General features: G+C 48.3%; 1 protein-coding gene across 2 annotated transcripts in view; it reads left to right on the top strand.

The window, feature by feature from the left end:
- Nucleotides 1-10,589, top strand: part of NEURL1B (neuralized E3 ubiquitin protein ligase 1B) — a 215,293-nt gene extending 204,704 nt beyond the window's left edge. For both annotated transcript variants that reach the window (XM_019534953.1, XM_019534954.1), the window contains exons 3-5: nucleotides 1,286-1,993; nucleotides 3,143-3,268; nucleotides 6,036-10,589. In XM_019534953.1, coding sequence (XP_019390498.1) covers nucleotides 1,286-1,993; nucleotides 3,143-3,268; nucleotides 6,036-6,280 — 1,079 coding nt within the window. In that variant the 3' untranslated portion in view covers nucleotides 6,281-10,589. The remainder of the gene's footprint in view (nucleotides 1-1,285; nucleotides 1,994-3,142; nucleotides 3,269-6,035) is intronic.
- Nucleotides 10,590-20,129: the final 9,540 nt, after the last annotated feature.

Here is a 20,129-nt window from a genome sequence, read left to right as displayed (position 1 = left end):
ATGTACTTAGCTTATCAACTTCGCATGCAGTCTGGGTGCTTCGTTTAATAATCATGGGCTATCAATTATAGGTAGTTGTCTTGTTAAAACATTAGTAAGTGTGAAGGACTTTCCTGAGAAAATTGTTGCTTGCTCATATATGTCAATTTTAAGAGACTTATAAAAAGATCCTTTTAATACACATGTGTATATCAGTTACAAGGAAATGGATAGTAAAATTAATATATTCTAGATGCATCTAGATGCTTCCTTTGCCATCATCCTTGTTTGCATTATATTTACAGGCAGGACATTGAGAAATGTCTGTCTAAAGCAGATAGAATTGGAGAAACCTAGTTAATAGAGTCAGTTCAAAGCCTTTCATATCAAAGCTGAGTATCTGTTTTGTTGGGTTTTGCATTTTTCTCTGTTTCTACCAGTGCAAGCACTTTCTGCTTAAATTAGTAAGATTTATAACACTTGCTGCTCTTCCGATAACCCAAGGATGCAACCATGCAGCTGATGTTTCATTTCTCTGGCTGATGGTGACTGTTGATGAGGTGAGGATTTTTTGTGCTGTCTTTGGCTGGGTCAGTTGTATAGTTGGGATAGTCATTGGATAAGCTTCTGGGCATCTGAGGAAGGGGGCGGGGGTGCCTATATGTGTGCAGCAAGTGATTACAGCATGTGGGAGCACGCTCGATTGAGTCTGTTAAAGCATGGTGATTACCGCACTTCTGCAGACTTCAGTGTCACATGTATCAATGTCCCTGCACTAAAAAGTGGTGGCAGGGGTGGTATAACTAAAGCCCATTTTACAAGCTTTAGTTAAAGTGCCCCCACTGCCATTTTTCAGCGTGGGGACACTGATCCATGTGACACTCTGAGTGCTTTAATTAGAGCGGCTCTTAGAGCTGCCCTAATTATAGTCCTCCCCATCCCCCCATACACACGTTCCTGGAGCACATGTATAAACACCCTTGATTCCTAAAATCTCGTCCAACAGCTGTCCCAACTATACAGTTCATCCAATAAAAGATCGCACAGAACACCCTTGCCTGTCATACATTTCCTGGACCATCATGGCCACACCAGTCCAACCCTACTCCAACATGTTGGTACTACTACTAAAAAAAAAAAAAGACTGAATGCGATCTGGTTTTCCTATTCATGATCAGTGTGCAGAACTGAGTCTGAGAGTTAGCTTCAGACACCACAGGGGAAACTAAAAGAAGAAGCATCTACTTGGTGAAAGTACAGTTTGAACTTGAATCTAATGGAGCTTTTCATTGTGATTGTCTCACAGATAGCTTGTTTGCAGAGACCATGACCTCCACCCGTCTCAGTAGCGCACGACTCAGCACTTGCCTTCCGCAGAGCAACCACGATTCAGCCAATTTCAACAACAATGAACTGGAGAATAACCAAGTGGTGGCCAAAATTGCAAATCTGAACTTGAGCCGGGTACCAGGGCTCTCGACAGATAATCACATAATCCCCTGTTGCCCGAACAGACGGCAACGTGCCCAGGGTGTACCTACCTTCTTGGATACAGATATCCGTTTCCACCCCACCCGTGGGCCTGACATCACATTTTCTCAGGACCGGATGGTAGCATGCACCAACTGGCAGGAAAGCAATAGGACCCTGGTGTTTTCTGACCGGCCTTTGCACATTGGTGAAAGCCTCTTCGTGGAAGTGGGACACTTAGGGATGCCATATTATGGGGCTTTCTCATTTGGCATCACTTCATGTGATCCAGGTACTTTACGGACAAACGAGCTCCCGGCAGATCCAGACTTTCTCTTGGACCGCAAGGAGTACTGGGTGGTTTACCAAGCGTTCCCAGTCCTCAGCAGCGGTGATGTCCTCAGTTTCATGGTTTTGCCAAATGGAGAAGTGCACCATGGGATGAATGGAGTCAGCCGAGGGATGCTGATGTGCGTAGACACTTCACAATCCCTCTGGATGTTTTTCACAATCCATGGTGTAATCAACCAGCTCAAGATATTGGGTAAGTACAGCCTGAAAAATAATACAAAGGACTGTTCTTGATTTGTTAGATACTTGGGGTCAGGCTGCAGTCTCATGGCCTATGTTGCTGACGTAGGTGTCAATAGAATTTCTTGAATAAGTAAAGCAAGAAGAATAAAGCAAAGAACTTCTTGAATGTAAGCAAGCAGGTTATTGTCTAGCCCTAGTGAAAGCACTCGGCTCTGTGAAGCATGTAATAGGATGGGTCCTTGTTATGAATGAAAGGAGAAACAACGCGTGCAACATTGGCATGTGCTTCACGTGTAAGCTCACGATTGAGATTGTTTGACCTGTATTTATGTTACAGCAAAGATGGTTTTTTCCCTTTTAATAAATTACTTAAGGAAATAAAAATAAAAATAATTTTGTGGACATCATGCTGCTATTCAGCAGTTTCTCCCACATTGCAGTAACCGTATAACCTGATGCCACACTTTAAACCATGGCTGCTGAATTAGTGCAGTTTTTCCTAGAGAAGGATACTGTCAGAAAAGGGCCTCTGAATTTGCCTCTCTGCTCTTGGTGACTTTCTGGTCAACTCAATTTAAAGCAAGGCTCTTTGCTTAATGGTCAGTGCTGCTCACTTACTCTTTCTTCCGAAAATGTGGCTTTGGTGTCCCTGCCACGTGCCTTTTGCCAATAAGCAGCAGTGGTGATTCTGGAAGGAGATTATTAGGTTGCTATAATCCTCTCACTGTTTTGTGTCTTGCTTGAAAAGAAAGCCCATCTCAGAGACAGCTTGTTCCTTGGTCAACTGGGATTATGGCAAAGTGGCCAAGCACACTGGGAGCAAGCACTATGCCCAGAGGAGAGAAAAGAGAAGACCTTAAATGGACTTAAATATTGCATAGGAATTTTAGCACACGTGGCTGCCTGAGATAGTAGGGAACTGGATTCAGTGTCTCATTTGTTTCTTCCAGTGCCATATCTTTAAATAAATTAAAATTGCTAAGCAACGAGAGTGAACTCACGGGCTGAAGCTCATTTACAAAGAGAGATGTGCGATGTAGCCAGTTTTGAAGAAAGCACTGTCATTGCTGAGAAGTTTTGAATCCTGTTCAGGGAACTTGGCATTGATGTCTAGATGTCCATTGTCTCTGTGGCTGACTGAATTCTTATGAACTTATAGGCACTGTGCAGTCCAGCCCTGTGACTGTCTCTCCCTCAGGATCCCCTGGAGGCTCACAGTATGACAGTGACTCAGATATAGCCTTCAGTGTGAACAGGTCATCATCTGCTTCGGAGTCATCGCTAGGTAAGGGTGTACCACACTAGTCAAGAAACAGCCAGGAGGCTGTCTTGCCTACCTTGAGAATCACCTGTTGTCTGAGACTTTTACTCTGAGTGGGTGGGAGTCTGGATGGCCCAAGGCTGTTTACTGCTGCATTATGCATTAGTGGTAGTAGGTGACTACTGATTAATAGAGGAGAATGCAAAACCCTAAAGGAGCAGGCACATGACACATTTACTGTTGAATGAACTGCCTTCACTCAAGGTGGAGCAGACACATAAAGCACAGCCTTACACCAAAGTTAAGTCCCTCCACTTGGATAATATTACCTGTAAACGGGTGTCAGTTACACCTGTGTACTGGGTGTAGGTTCACTCTTGCAGTCAATTTGGGTGCTTGTATATGTGCTGTGGGGCTGCTTTGGTGTGCTGTAATTACAGTGCATCGGAGCAGGCTCCATTAATGAAGTCTGCTAGAGAGTGGTAATTACCACCACTCCAGCCAGCTTCTGGCATCTCATGTATCAGTGTCCCCGCACTTCAGAATGGTGGTGGGGCACTTTAACTAAGGCTCACTGAACACTAATACATGAGACTCTGCAGTGCTTTAATTAGTGCACCTCTGGAGCATGTATAAAATTGCCCTTTAGTTCCAGGGTAGCCATTTGCCAATGCAGACTGGCTTCTCTGTCACCAAATGCTGTAATGGTCACTATGGTGGCCATTCAGCCTGGGTGGACAGGTCATGCATTTGCTCCTTACAGCAGAGATTATTTATTATTAGAGGTGCATGGACATATTGGTTGCATATCAAATCAGCACTGATAACAGGAAAATTAACATTATTGACAGTTAGCATGTTTTAGCCGATAATGTCACCAATAAATGCTGCATGGATGTATGTAGCTGCAGCATGCGCACAGCCAGGAATGTAGCCCAGCAGCTTGGAGAGTAGCACCTAGCTGGTAAGTCTGTGGGGGGAAATGAATGCAGAGAAGGGAAGGAGCATGGGGGGGACAGACTGAGACCCCCCCCACAGTGAGGAAGGGAATGGGGCTGGGACAGAGGCATGGGACCCCAGGGCCAGGAGTGGGATGGAGCCACAGGCAGCTCATCTAGGGGGCACTGTGGGTTGGGGAGGTAGGGTGGCTTCCTGCCGCTGTGTGCACCGTTGTTGGAGCCACGGGGGGCATATGCCCCCCAGATTTGTGTGCAGTGTGAGTGTGGAGAGCTTAGAGCTGCCCACTGCCGGCTTGGGGCAAGGGGCTGCGCCAGCCTTTTCCCAACAGGGGGCTGGGCCAGGGCTGCACTCGGGGCAGGTGGGGGCAAGGTAAAGTGGGCTCAGATGTGCAGGGTGGGTGGGTGGTGGCTCTGGGAGGGGTGGCTATGCGGGGATTACAGGGAATTTTGGGGCCCCAAGCCTTCCCTAGTGCCACCTCTGCCCAGGGTACTGCGTTCTGCTGGCTTTCCCTCCGGAGCCCTGATGCCCTGAACAGGGACAGCACTAGGAGGGGTTGGGGGGCTATAGCCACCCCAAAATTCCCTATAGCCCCCTCTGCAGCTGCTGCTCCCAGTGCCTTTGCCACCTGCCTTGTGCTGCTGAGCCCGCTGCACCCCAAGAACAGGCCTAGCCCAGGCTCCCTGCTCGGAAGAGGCTGGCCCAGCCCCTGGTCCTGAGCCTGCAGTGGGTAGCCTGCCTCTGCCCCATGCACAAATTGGGAGTCACATGCTCCCCCTATGCCTCCTGGGCCAAGTGTATACAGCAGTGGTGAGCCACTCCCCTTCCTGGTGCCCCTGGACGAGCTGCCCGCAGCTCCGGCTGGGCAGCATCTGCCCCTGCCTCACTGTTGCCCTCATTGTGGGGGCCTCCATTTGGCCTCTGCATACCCCTTCCCTCCCCCACACCCCTTCCCCCCAACAGACTTGCCAGCAGGACACTGCTGTCCAAGCTGCCAGGCTGCATTCCTGTAAATCGGCTATCGGATCAGTATTGGCTGATATAGCTAATAATTGGCTATTGGTATTGGCTAAGAAAATCTTTATCACTGCACCCCTATGTACTACTGAGTAAAATCCATATTGCATCCCGTATTGTCACCCAAAGAGAATCTGTACAATATAGCAGTAGCGTGTGTTACAGTGGCAGTTTGTTTAATGGTAACCAGAGCTTCCTGGCTCCAACTCCTAATTCCAGCACTTCCAATATGTGCTCTGCAGCCTTAGATAAACCATTTAAGCTCCAGGCTTGCTGTGAGGACCAGTCCAGGTACATAGCACTTTAGCACTTGTGGGCAGCATTTGGAAAGTGCTGTCGTTTTCATCTTAGGCAGGTTTTCTTGAATTTCTCTTCCACTAATATAACTGGCAAGTACTCACAGCTCCAAGTACACTGCTGCATTTCCATCCCAGAAGTGCCATTATGCCATGGCTCGTTGGTGCCTAAGAACAAACTCCAGGCAGGTTTCCTTTTAGAGAGTGAGACCTTCTGAGAGATCTGGGGCCCAGCACCTGTGCATGACTTTAACACTTGGTTCCCAGGGGATGCGCAGGGCAGGCACAGTATGCAGCTGTTAAAAGTAACTGCAAGGCCCTGCATGCATCAGCACACCCTGCTGCTAACCAGATGTGTAAATCCAAGTCTGATTTTTAACATGCACTGTGAGTAGGTTTTAGAGGTTGAGAGAAACACACTTAGGAAATGACTATGGATGTGCGTGGCTGGAACACAATGAGAATCTTGTTATTGAATCTTGTTACTGAATGCCATTCTTCTGTCCTCCCCTCCTTTGCAGTGACTGCTCCAAGCTCTCCTCTGAGCCCCCCTCTCTCTCCTGTATTCCCTCCTCCGGAGCCCTTGAGCAGCAAGAATGGGGAGTGCACTGTCTGCTTCGACAATGAGGTGGACACCGTGATCTACACCTGCGGACACATGTGCCTCTGCAACACCTGTGGTCTTAAACTGAAGAAGCAACTCAACGCCTGCTGCCCAATCTGCCGACGGGTCATCAAGGATGTTATTAAAATATACCGCCCTTAACCCCTTCACCCCGGCTTGGAGTGCAGGAAGGGAGAACTCTGCTAGCAGTAACCATGCCTTTCCGTCCCTGCTTATGGGTTATCGTGCTGGTCAGTTGTTATCAAGTGGCTCATTGTCTGTGTTTCCATATATGACTGGTAGAACAAATCAGGGATATTACTGAGCTGAGGATCTCTCTAGTCTAAATGCAGCCTGAAGCTAAGGCTTCCAAGTAGGCAGGGCTTTGAAGGTGTTTGTCCTTTGGCTTAAGGCAGTGAATCATTGTTGGGAACCTGTTTCAGCTCCAAAGAGAGAAGTTTCCTGTGCAATGGTTTTTCCAGTTGAGGAAGGTGCATATGTGAGGAGGAGAGTCCATTTAGTTGCAGTTGGGTCTGAGTGCCTAGTTTTGTGCAAAGCTTTCAAGCTGCAACTGTGATTAGTGTGCTATTGTGTACCCAGAACATGCCCCAGCAGGCACTGCAGCATGATGGAACGGTCATAACCAGCCCCAAGCAATGAGTTAAGGGTGGATTTGAATTATTTTTTTTACACGAGGATAAAAATATTAAATCCCAAGCCAAGGAAACAAGTATGTGTGGGCTAGAGGTTGTTTCAGGACAAGCCAGTTGCAATATCAGGTACTCATTCATTTACCCTGTTCTGGACTCCCATCTGGTCACTGACCTTAGCAGAAGAATAACCCTAGCACCAGGTGTGCCAAGCCCTTGGAGTCCCTAATGCATCTTCTTAAAGATTTGGCAGAGGGTACTGGCAGGAAAGCAGCAATAGACTGGCTGCAGCTACACCTTGGTACCAGCAAAGGGAGGAATTAATAAAACCCCTCTGGGATCTTTGTGCAGGGAAAGCAGCTGTGTCAGTAGTGTAAGTACATTAAATGGCTTGTTGTTATAGCATTTTTCCAAAGCAGCTTGTTAAACTGCACTGTCTGTTACCACATGGTCTTGGATTGTGAAAGAAAGAGCCAGACAGATATGCACTCAGACAACTTGAGTACATTATCATCTTGGCTTAAGGGAAAAGGATTGAAGAAAAGTCCTGGATCAGGTATCCAGGGTAGATAGCCAAGAGTCTGCATGTGAGGGTGAGAAAGCTGTATGCTCCCTGTAACACAGTTAGGTTGTGTAAAGCCTGCTGTAGCTGCAGCCATCTAACACCTGTCCAGCATCCAGCTTCACACTTAACATAAGGCCTTTTCTATGAATCCTTTCTTCGTAGCCTGCCCACTAGCCAAGCACTGCTGTTACTCCCAGTGGCAGTAATGACCTTCTCATGGAGCTGAGGGGGGAAGCCCCCAGGAGACTGTGTTCTCGCTGGACAGAGAGAAGTGGTCGGCACTGAGGCCTCGTTATTGTATTTCAAAAACCCAAAAAGTTTCCTTTTTGCCCTTCAGAGTTTGCATTCTCCCATCTCTGAGGCTTTATCAGCCAGATATACAGCTGCTTAGATTCTTTCTGTCTTACCAGAAATCCTGATTTACTCAACAGGAGAAAGTGTCATGGTGAAATTAACAGGTCTCTCTCCGCGTTACTTGCAATAACCATTGGAAACTATTATTCGATGTTAAGTCATAAAAAGTAAAGAGATTTTATTGTGCTTTCACAGCCATAAGTGCACAATGGGCTATTACAGTGCAGAGGAGTGAGTGGGGCTAATGGCCTCTGCCGTCTTGTGCTCCCCACTCAGGTTTTTGAACCCTCGAACCTGGATCGCTATTTTCTGCTTCAGATCATGCACTTCCCGCCTCTGCTGTCCTTCAGTCAGCGCCCATGACAGGGCTTGCTGTGCTCTTAGTCATCCATATGTGACCAGTCGCCTAGCTCCTCCAGCAACTCTGCCTAGAAAAGTGAATAGGTTGTGGACATGAGGCATGTCTGATCTCAGCTTGGTGACCATTTACAGGCCTTGCTTGCAGCGTTTGCTTTTTGGGGGTGGGTGTAACTAAGCCTGGAAACCAGAAGTCACTTGTGCCATAGGGCTTTGGGGGTAATTTATGTTTGTGCTTTGGGACCCCTTTCTCCATCTCTTCAGAGATTCACCATCTCCTCCATCCTTGTTGCTGTCCTTTCACTGATCCCAATCTGGAAGCATTAGCTTTATCCCTTCACAGTTTAGCTATGTTGGTAAAGGCCCAAGTGGCACTTGGAAGCTGTTGGTTGCATGCTTGCATAGCCTGGCATGGAGATCATTTATTAAGTCATGAGAATACTTCAGAGGAATCAGTGTCCCCATCCCACTTCACCCTGTTTCTGTGTCCAGCTGTTGCAGCAGCTGACATCATGAGCCAAGAAGAAAACTTGTTTTTTTTTTCACAGAGAATCTGAAAGCTGTTATTAAAGGCCCGAGAAGACCAATGAGTAGTTGAAGCATTAGCTGATCTCAAAGGCCCTGCATATCTAGATTAGCTCCTTGTTTTCCAAAAAATTGTCCGTGTATGACATACAGATCAACATGGCTGCATCATGCTGTATGCTCAGCTGAACAAAGCAAACAGGAGTCCTTTAACTATTAGCCAGCTACAAGGCTCCAGTTCCAGCTCCTGAAAGAAGGACTGGTCTTCATCTGGAGATCCAGCACCGCTGAGCTGTGACAGCGTCCAGCAGCTTGAGGCCCTGCCCGGAGCGGCTCAGAGTTCCTGAGACAGACGTGGTGTCAGGGCCGTGCTCGGTGCGAGAAGGGAAGTCTCCATCCCTCCCGGAGAACTTCACACCCAGTGGAGCTGCAGATCAGAGCACACATGCTGTCTCCTTCCACCACTTCTAAATCCTTTGGTTAGTTTCCAGCCCAGATTTTCTTTTCCAGCGCGTGTGAACCCTAGCATGGCCTTTCAGACATGAGGCACAGCCCCTGCTCCACCCATCTACCAGTGAGCACCAGCTATGAGGTGCAGGGGGAGAGTGGGCATCTTTAGGAGCTCTGAACATTTTATGGGTTTGGGATCTGACCTCATGTAGGCTGTGAAGAACAGTTTACACTAGCTGAAGATTTGTCCCTGTCTGTTTTAAGTGCATCACTCTGGTTTGCTGCTACCATGATGTGAAATGCTAAGACTTCATAGAAAAGTAGGACTGGAAGGGATCTCAGGAGGTCACGTCTACTCCAACCCCCTCCTCAAGGCAGGATCATCCATGTCTAAAAGCCGTTGTAGGCAAGCGCTTGTCTAAGCTGTTCTTAAAAACGCTAGGAACAAACCCTTATACACAACTACCAGATATCAGAAACCCCTTTTAACTTGCACAGGTAAAGCTGGGGAATGAGGGTGCTCTTCCCTGTGTTAGCTGTTACAGTGGGGCAAAACTTCCCCTTTGCTTGTAACCCCAGTGGCCTAGCCTCCAAAATCAACCCCTTAATTCCATCAGCCCGGTGTCTCAGTCCTGGCCCCCAGGAGCGTGTTTGACATAGCTCGTTTTAGGTGATGTGTGTGAAATCCAATCACCGCGGAGGGCACAGCTTGGTAGGGGGTTGCAGGACATAAGACATTGCACAGGATTAATTTCTGGCCTAGCAGCTGTGACAGATTTCCAAAAGGGCAGCATCCAGCAGAGACTCAGAGGGCTCAATCATTCAGGGTAATTAAGCTAGTTAATGTCCAGAGTGTGGCTGTGCAGTGGATTGTAAAATGAGCATTAGTGGACGTGTAACCCTACCTATTCCAGTCTGACAAGGATTTTCCACCAGAGATCCAGAGGCCTTTCTGAGCTTTCCAGGGGAGAAAAGGTGGCCTCCTAGGAATTTAATTGTTAGTACTTGTATTGCTATTTTTTTTAAAGTCTGATATGATTTGTACAGAAGATCTGTTTGTGCCTTATAAGGGTGTCTGTGCACTTTTTATCCTTTTTAAAGCAACTTTTAAAAACATGGGAAAAAAAATTAACACAGATCAATGGTAGTTTTATAGATTTTGTGTTCACTGAGAATCCTGCTTTTTCTTTTTTTATATTGGAGTGAAAATTTGTTTGTTTCCATGGATTTTCCCCCCCTCTCCTGCCCTCTTTATAAAGAAAAAAAAAAAACCTTTTATTTCCCACTTTCTAAGACAGCTGATTGCTTTCATTGTTACCTTTCTGATTCAATACTGTGATCTGTACATCATGTTCTATGCTGAACCAGATTCTGGGCCTCTGTTACAGGCTTTTAAAGCAAGCTGTTTCGGGGATAGGGGGCGCGAGGGAGGGATTTGCACTTCTACATGTCAATATTCTATAGTGTTGTGTTCTGTGCTGTGTGTTTTATTTTTGTCCATTCACCTGTTTTACATTAATATAATTTTACCTGTTTATGAAACAAATAAAAACTTTGGCTTGTAAAAGTTCTCACCAGCCTTTCAGATTTTGAAGCGTAGGTAAGGATTTTGTTGTAGCTGATGTTGCAGGGCCATGTTCTCAGCTGGTACAAAAACCAGCATCACTGCTACTGAAGACAGAGGAACTCCACCAGTATAACCAGCAGAGGGTATGGGCTCGGGTACTTTATGCACACATTGTAATTGGGCTTAGTTGTATACAAAAGGGTCCTACTTATTGCAAGTAAAAGCCTGACCTGTGCACCCTAACTTGGCCTCATAGGCCTTACAAGAAGGTGAGCCTTGGACTGGTAGCATAAGTTGGTAAAAATGAGGAAAGAAAAAAAATGACTGCAAATTCCAAGAGGCTTTATTCCATTATGAAGGTCCAGCTGAGCTTCACAGCACATAGGGCTCAGCAGACTTTCTAACCGAAAGTACACAAAGGAGTGATGGAGACAGCATCACATCCAGCTGCTGCTGACACTTTGGCCCAGGTACCCACTTACAGCTGGGTCAGCTGGGGGCAGATTGGGCCCAAGTCCAGAGTACTGTTTGAACCCATACCACAAGAGCAATAGTGAGGTGCCTTAACTTCTCTGCCACTGTGCATAATATTAATAACTGGGGAATGTACGTGCCAGAACCAGCCTCCCGTGACCTGGACTAAAGCTGTTGTACACAGGACTGACCGTTAGCAAAGTCAGTTAAGCTGTGAAGACAATGAGCATAAGTTAAAGCATGTTTAATGTGTGTGTGTGGCCCCGTTCGGAAGTGGCCTTTGTTCATTGTAGTTGGATCCTTTCTGGAAGCGTTATTTCATCCTGGATCACTGCCCTCTAAATCAATCCTCAAGGCAGAAATAAACTGAAAGTGAGCAAGGGTTAGTGTCTCCATGGCACAAATTCAGCCGTGCAGAGATAATCTCTGCTAGCCCAGACAAACCGATGCATCTAAGTAGCACAGTGCCAGGCAGAGATACTAGGGCCTTATTACATGGTAATTTTGGGTGGCTTCTGGAGCTCTTAACCCCTGGATTGTCTGCACATGAACACCTTACATTTATGTGGCCCAAAGTTATGCCACTCCAGGACGGGATTATCTCTGATCTGCACTACTCAGATCCTGGTCCATTAAGGTGTGCCACTCCACTCCCCACAAATGTGCTGCCCAAGTTGAAGTCCTCCAGTATCCCAGGGTCTCTTGCACTCCTGCCCATAAAGCAGGGATAGCCTGTCCTAGCTCACGAGCCCTCTAGTGGCAACTCAGAGCTCCAGCTCCTAGTTCTGCCTCTGCTCACCAGGCCTCTGGTGGCAAGTCACAGCTGTGCAGGTGGGGGACAGTCAGAGAAGGTTTGTAGACTAAGGATGTGACTGCTCTAGACCCCAAACTAGCACTAACACCGAGGTGCACCTCCCAGCTGTAACTCAGAACGATTTCTGCAAAGCATCCTGAGTTGGAGCATTACCCCAGACCAAATACGGTTGGGTCCGGAGGGAGAGGACTCCAGCTGGGGGCTGGGAGCCTGCAGCCAGGTTCCCACAGCAAGTCACAGCTCTCTAACAGAGCTGGCTGTTTTCAGAATGGGAGGGGGGAAAGGCAGCAGAAGGAGCTCATGCTTGGGGCTCCCCAGCTGGCAGAGAAGGGTAAGGTGGGTGAATTGGAGCACCCCACCTCAGGTGGGCTCCACTACACCTGCCCCACTCTCCGGGGGGGGGAGCTGAACCGCCCCCCCGACTGAACTCCCTCCACTCCCTTTCCCCCCACTCCTGTTCTGAAAACAGCAACAGGCTGGGAGCTAGCTCTGCAGACATGCTACAAAAGGCACTACATATTGAAACATGTTGATTTGACACCTCATGGGGAGGTGGGGGGGGTTAGACTTTGAGCTGATGGGCCATTTTTTAAGGTGCCTGCAGCCATGCACTTGCATTTGGTCACAACTATAGAGTGCTTTCTGTGGCTAGATCTGGCAGAAAGCATTGCGTCTGCATCCTGATCAGCATTTGTGCAGCTCACAGTGCAAGGCCCTCATTCAGATCCTGACAGCCACCACGGAGTGTGCCAAGGAGCTGAGAAGCAGGAGTGATTAGCTCAGGACCAGCGCTGATTGATACAGCTGTGTGGCTTCCTTGTTACACAGTACTTTTGGGTGGTTCCTGGAGCTCTTAACACCCGGATTATCCATACATTAACACCTGAAACTGGTTTTCAACACTCTTTAGGTGACGCACTCTACACCACTCCAGGGCAGGATTACCTTTGATCCTTGTTACACTAAGGTGCAACCACTCTACCCTACACCAAACCTTCCACTGTCCCCCCATCCCCCACCACTCCTGATCCCTGCTCACAGCCCCTCTGCTCAGCCCAAAAGTGAGGAGCAGCCCAGCACCCATGGGGGCTGGGCAGGCAGATTAACCCTTCCCTGCCTGCTCCCCTGGGACAGACAGCTCAGGAAGTCAGGAGGGGGTGGGATGGGTGGAGGAGAGGTTTCAGTCTCCCAGGTCCCTGCTGGCCTCAAGTGTGACTGCTCCAAACTCAAGCTAGCACTAACACCCATCTAAGGCTACTTGACGGGCATTTGGAGGTAACAGGCCACCGTGGAGAATGTCAGCTAGCGTCCGGCAGTTCCATCTTTGCTAAACAGAGAAAGCAAACACATCCCATGGGCTCTTTTGATATCATGTTTAAAACTAACTAAACTACAAACTTTCCCAGGGATTACAACACAGACCATGTCTTGTAAGGAGCTGGGCCTTAATGCAGAGGCACGGTGCTGGTATCACTTTCATTTGGCCTCTGCACATAAAAGCTATATTCCCACTTCCAGAATCCTTTCAGGTTGATCCTTTCAGTAAGTAAGTGTTACCTTATTCTGGATCACTGCCTTCAAATCAGTATTTGAGGCAGAAATAAACTAAGGGTGAGCTAAGGGTAGTGCCTGCATGATGCAGAGATGATCTCTAGTAGCTCAGACAAACCGATGCATGTACACAACACAGAGATATGCAGATCCTAGCTCAGATCCTGATAGCCACCACAGTGTGCGCTAACCAGTCAAGAACTGATCCAGCTTCATCTGAAAACTTGTTACAGTCTTCTGCCTGCACAACTTGATTGGAAGCCTGTTCCAGACCCTTGTTCTCATAGTCAGAAACCAGTTTCCAGTAGTAAATGATTCATGGCCCACTTCGTTCAACCTTTTGTTCTTTTGCTCACTTCATGCTTGCCCACAACTGCTGCTTATCCCTGCCATGCACTAGAGCAGGGGCTGGGGGGTGGTCCCCCAGCAGCTGATCGGCAACCAGAGTGGGGAGGTCCCCCACAGCCGATCAGCAAGCATGCCAGTGACACGGTGGTGGCGTAAGTGCCAGCGGTGTGGCAGCAGCAGAAGCGCTGGTGGTGGCAGCACCCGTACCCCTGAGGCCATCAGAAGTACCCCCAGGGGTGCATGTACCCCGGTTGAAAACCCCTGCACTAGAGCACTGGCCAACTCAGGAGATACGGGGTGAGACTAAGCCAGACCAAAACCCAATCTTCAGTCCTTTTCCGCTCTGCCATGGACAAGGGAGAATTTAACACCTTCCCCCAACACCTTTGTACTTCTATTATATGGACCTTGCTTACTCACCTCACCTTGCTCACTCGCTCCCTCCTCAGCCTACATGTGAATCCAGCTGGCCTCTTTGCAGCTGCCTCTTTATCCTGATGCCCCAGCACAGGAAGTCATTTTGAGCCTCCTTTCACTGAGCCATGCAGTCAGACTCCAAGTGCGCTCTTGAGTGATCAGACTCACGCCTGGCATCCTCCCCCAGCTGACTCCCCCACTGCCAGACACATGGCAATATTTGTGCGAGTGAGCAATGACGTCGCCCTGCTCCACAGAGCAGAGGCTATGCAGGCAGGCTGCCCATCGCAAATGTGCCTTCCTGTTATTTAACAGGCAAGGGCCAGCACAGGGCTGATCTGTAAACTGTTTATGTTCTGCAGTGCAGCCTGTGGGATCCAAGGAACGTCAAACAGCTCTAGCTGTGGTTGGAGCCGCGAGGGGAGGAATTCATTCATAACTCTGCCCTGGCAAGAAAGAAAGAAGTGTCCTGTTCTACAATCACTCCAAGCCAGGGTGGCAGAGGACCCAGGCTGAAGCTGCTCCTGCCGAAGGAGCTTTGTGCTCTGCGCTGTTGAGTTTTTTCCAGCGGTAAGGCCACTGCTTCTGGTTTAACAATGGTCTGGCTCTGCTAGCAGCACGGCTGAGGGGAAATTAGTAATGCTGGCCTAGCTCCACAGAAGGACCGAAGCATCCCCAGGCTCAGCATTGCAATGCCCGACTCATAGGCACCTACTCGGCCAGCAAGCGTGGCAAGCAACACTACATTTGGCACGTAGGCTCCAAGCTGAGGCACCTACTTGGTTGGGAAGCAGCAACTACCTGCTGTTAAGATTCCTAGCACCTCAGCCAGGCCCATCCTTCCCACACACAGGGTCTGCCAATCTGAAGGTCACAAAATACAGAGGACAGGGGGTCCTACTATTGGAGAATCCTGTTATTAGCCAATATCTCAGCTGTTGGAGCACTGTCAGCTAAAGCTCTTCCACTTTGCATGGCCGGGTTAAATGCTCATGGGGATGGACAGCATGAGCAAATGAGTCTGAATTCATGGCTAAAGCACTCATACAGCAGTGGGAAGCCCTTAATTCCAGTTGCTCCTGCAATTAATATATTATTCTGCTTCTACAGGACAGATGGAGAAAGGCCCAACCCAAAACATCTCAGTGCCTGGTCCCCAGGGGCCTCCCCAGGAGCCACAGGCTCAAGTCCTTCAGGTGGAGGAGGGCTTTGAACCCTGCTCCCTCTAGCAAGCACTACTGGGTCAGAGGGGCAGTAGTACTGGCTGCTTTTTATGCAAGTCCAGATCTAGTGGGTGCTGCCCGAGAACACCTGTCAGACAGGGCTGGGCTTTGCAAGCAAGGAGGGTGGGGAAACCTGTACTCTGTGAATGCCAAGGATACTTACCTGCCCAGGCAACTAGCTGCTCATGACTTGTGTGGATGCGTCTTGGGAAATTTAGACCTGCAGGAAATGGGAAACCGGCTCCTCAAGAGTTAGGCAGCAGCTGAGTGGGGTTTTTTTGGAAGACCTAAAAGGCACCCAAGCCCCTCATGATGGCAGTTCTCCCAACACTTTTACTACATTAGAAACTGTCATACATCTCCCATTCCCCTTTACTCCTCATCTCAAACATTCGCACACATGGGATGGCTGCAACCTGATGCCAAAAGCAGTTGTGCTCTGATATCCAAGTCACAGGGTAATAAAGTCTTCACCTCAGCTGCCTTTTTCTGTGCCCTTGACTCCCATGTGGCCAAAGGTCCCATACAGTCATCTCTCTGGAATCCGCGCAAAGCAAGTGGTGCCAGAGAGTATGTGAGGAAGGAGGCCAGGGCAAATGTATCCCTCCTCTGGGATTTTAAAGAAAGCTAAACTAAAATCCTTGGGCTGGAGGACCACATATGAAGGCAGCTCTATTTTGGTTTGTTCTCCTGGAATTGGCCTCTCTTTCCTCAAGAATGGGAAATCATTCCCTGGTTGGATTTTTCTGATCACTTGATGTAAAAAAATAAATCCTTCAAGCTGCATCTGAAAGCTGTGCTGCCCCTTCCCTGGGGAGTGCTAGGTGGGCTGCGCTCTGCTCCACATAGCTCGCCCTTGCAAGGGGAGCCAAAGATGTGGTTTGGGAGCTGGGTACCACATCTCTAAGTAATTAAAGGCAAAGAGCTGCTGGGGTTTGGCTGTTATCTTCAGCTCAGCTTGGTCCTGAGGAACTGATGCAACCAGAGAAGACCGTGACCCCACTGCCATTTGTGCCCGAGGGCTCCTGCTGGATTCTGAGCAGAGCCAACGCCTCCTTGGCACATGCTAGCATTTTTGCTTGATGCAAGCAGCAAAGAAAATCAGCAGCAGGCACCATCCAGCAGCGGGATGGGAGAGTGCCATTGCTGTACCGCCCCAACATCTGCCAGAGGAAAGCAATACTTTAGTAGTGACAGACATTTAGAACAGCAATGACATTTCTCATTGCCTGGGGGCTTCTAGGCCAAGCCAGGGAAACAGTGGCTGGCTAATAAATGTTCATTATTATGATCTGGATAGCAAGATCCCCCCTTCTGTCCACTGAAGACACCAAGGGGGTCCCATTGTGCAGAATAAAAAGAAGATCCCTCTGCAAATAGTTCAAGCAGTTTGGGTTAAGGAACTGAGGGCATCTGAGGCAAGCAGCAGAAAAACTTTGGGGCAGGGGAAACCCAGGAGTAGCCATGAGAAGAGTAGCTCACACAAAACAAATTTTCTCCTATACCCACAAGGCAACCTGGGGTCCTGCCTTGCAGTGAGAGAGAAATCCCTCATCTGCCCCCTCGGTCACACAAGCACGAGGCCATTAACAGACATGTTTCCTGCACATACTCCACAGCCCACTCCTGCCTCTACTGCAGGTGCAGGGCACACCACTAGCACGTCTGTCTTTGCAAGGAACCTGCCTGCACCAGTTAAATGCTGCAGTTCATCCCACCCCAATGAGCCCACTGCACAAAAGGCAAAAGCAGTTTACTACTTTGGTTGATGCTGCAGACATGGCGAGATGACAGCACCACACAGTGGCTGCCTGAAGCATAGAGCCGGTCAAGTAGGACGCCCAAAGCTCATTACTGACACCGGAAGAAAGTGACTCTGGAGAAATCATCAGTCAGTCCTCTCCCTGACTAAACAGCACCCCAGATGCGGGTGGTCAACTCCTGCCTCACCCTTGTCTCTAAATTCATCTCTGCCTGGTGGAGACTCATTTATTCAAAAGCCTGAGAGAAGCCTGGTGGAGACTCATTTATAAAAGCCTGAGAGAAGAAACAACATTTGTGACTATGCAACATCAAGATCTGATTCTGGAAAACCTAAGCAGGACAACTATGGAGCCAGCCCTCCTTTTTGCAGCATTCCCCCCTTTCTCCAAACTGTGCAGTGGGGACAGGCTTGGAACGATGGCTTTGGCATGGGATCGCTATGTTGTAGCTGCAATAGCCTGAAGCTAAGATCATGGACCCTGGGAATGCTATTAGAGGCATTGCTTCCCAGCTTTCACCAACATGACAGAAGTGACTTGAGATCCTATAAGAAAGATTAGGAAAACTTACCGGTAATTACAGGCAGTCCTTGACTTACAATGCTTCGAGTTACGTTTCACACTTACTTTTATAAATGGACACCATTTCAACTTTATGACATCAGTTTTGACTTCACAATGCTTGATCCGATGCGACACCACACCAGCGAACAACTTTGCTGCGTCACATCTCCCTGGAGAACATCTGTCCAAACTTCCTTGGACACTTTAATTAAGAAAGCAGACGAGACTTCAGGAAAACCTGTAGCCAAGACTCCCAAGAACCCTTCAAAAAGTCCAACCCACAGCCCTTCAAAACGTCCAGCAAAGTCACCTCAAAGAAGCCCTTCCAAATTAATATGATTGCTATTTACAATATAAATACATTAATGTAGCCGTGTTACTCATCTATACTTGATCGACTACAAAATTTTGGGGCATTTTTGGTGAAAACAGGGCATCGGGCCTTGGTTCAGGAACCGATCTCCATTTATAACATTGTTTCTTATGAGAAAATTGGTTCCAAGTTACAACGTTTCAACTTAAGATGCGGTTTTCAGGAACCAATTGTGTCCTAAGTCCAAGGACTGCCTGTATATGCCAGCTTTTAATCACCCCCTTTTGATCAAAAATTGGTAGTGATAAAGTTGCAGCTGCAACTGAAAATTATGAGCTCCTCAACAAGCACCTGCCTTGGACCTTAAACAGTCTTTAGGGATTTACTCACTGGGGTGTAGTGAGAAGGCAGCTTGACCTCTGGCCTCACTTTTGTGGGGTCTTATCTGAAGCCATTATCCAGTATATTAGATGTCACTGAGGACAAACCAAAAGAGTTCCAAGTCTGACCCAACCAGCATCAGGAAAAAAACTTAATTTCCTCATAGATATTTCAAAGAGTGGGGAGAAGGCTCTGGGGGTGGGGCAGTGCTGAGTAGCTGACTGAGCTCAAACCAAAATGCTGATGGATTTAGGTGCAAGCCCCCTGGTTAACTATACAAGTGGGGCAGAGTCAGCAGCAGGGGAAGGTTCATCCCTGATCTAGCAGGATTCACTGATGAATAAGAGGGATTGTCTGCTTTCCTGGGGCCTGTTCAGTGTCCCTGGCCTCACCTGGGAGGGGACGGAGAAAGAGGCTGTTCGGCACTGGTAGCAGCAGTGCTGTTTGTGATGCAGACAACTGTTCAAGACACATAACACGGCACAGGAAGTACAGGTTTAGGTTTGCAGCCTGACCTGAGGGATTACAGTCCAAACAGATGAGACAGCATTGGGGGGCAGGGGGGAGCAGTGCATACAGAGCTTCTTTATGGCCTTAAGGACTTCCTTAAGGCCAAACAGCTAGTTAGCGGCAGTGCCAAGAACAGAGCCCACTAACTTTCCTACAAAGTCCAATATCCCAGAGACCACAGCTTGTCCAGTGATGTCTGAAGGACACAGGGACTAGCCAAGAGCAGCGCTTCTCAACTTTTTCAGATGCAAGATACTCCTCATTTGACCCAAAGCTCCCACCCATAATGTTTGTGAACCGAGCAGCACCTCCTTGCCAAGGGGCTGGGAAGTGAGGGAAAGGCAATGGCCAGGCAGGGACAAGCCTAAGCCTGCACTTATCTCCTTGCACCTGCTTCTCTCTTAGCACTTTGCAGCACCCTTCAGAGGATCTTGTGGTGCCCCAGGGTGCTCTACACTCTGGTTGAGAATCACTGGCTTCAAGGAAGGTCATGGGACATATGTCCTGAGGATGAAGTAGAGCAGTTTTCCATGCTAAGACTAAAATTAAAAAACCACAAGCTTACCCTTACCTGGCGTGATGCGGGAAGCCAAGGCTTCCAAAGGATTTTACCAGGGCGCCGAGCCAAATTCAACTGTTCCATGGCACTATTAAGGTCTGCCCCAAGCATTTTGAGAGCTAAGCAACCCCGGAGGTTGCTGGGGAAAGAGGAGGAGGGGACCGGAACCAGATATAAACTCTATGGCTCTATTATAATGTAACATGCAGGTTGGCATTATGAAACAATGCTGAATACGAAGCATAAGCCCACAGATTAGAACATTAGTCCAGGTGCTTGCAGCTGGGGTGAGAGACTGTATTTTTATGCACAAATAGCCTTGGAGAGATCCACTGTCCTGACAGGGTATTACTTACTAGACACATCACATAGCTTCTGCACTCATTGACATTCCCCACGTTGCATGGGGTTGCCTGGGCAAGTCAAGGCACAGTGAGTGGCCAGCACCCTGGGATCATTGTTTACAACAGGTAGCAGAAGCATGTGCTCTTTGAAGTCAGGGTACATACCGCTCCTGGGGCTAGCCCATAAACAAGATGACCTCAGTCATCTAGAAGGAGAGTACACAGCTATCAAAAGCTTGGTCTCTGATTAAATACACATCCAAGCCTCTTAATAAAGGGCCT

This window comes from Crocodylus porosus, unplaced genomic scaffold, assembly GCF_001723895.1.
Source record: "Crocodylus porosus isolate Cpor-Errol unplaced genomic scaffold, CroPor_comp1, whole genome shotgun sequence".
Classification (NCBI taxonomy): Eukaryota; Metazoa; Chordata; order Crocodylia; family Crocodylidae; genus Crocodylus; species Crocodylus porosus.
The sequence above is the reverse complement of the archived record's forward strand: the minus strand, read 5'-3'. Positions and strand labels throughout refer to the sequence as shown.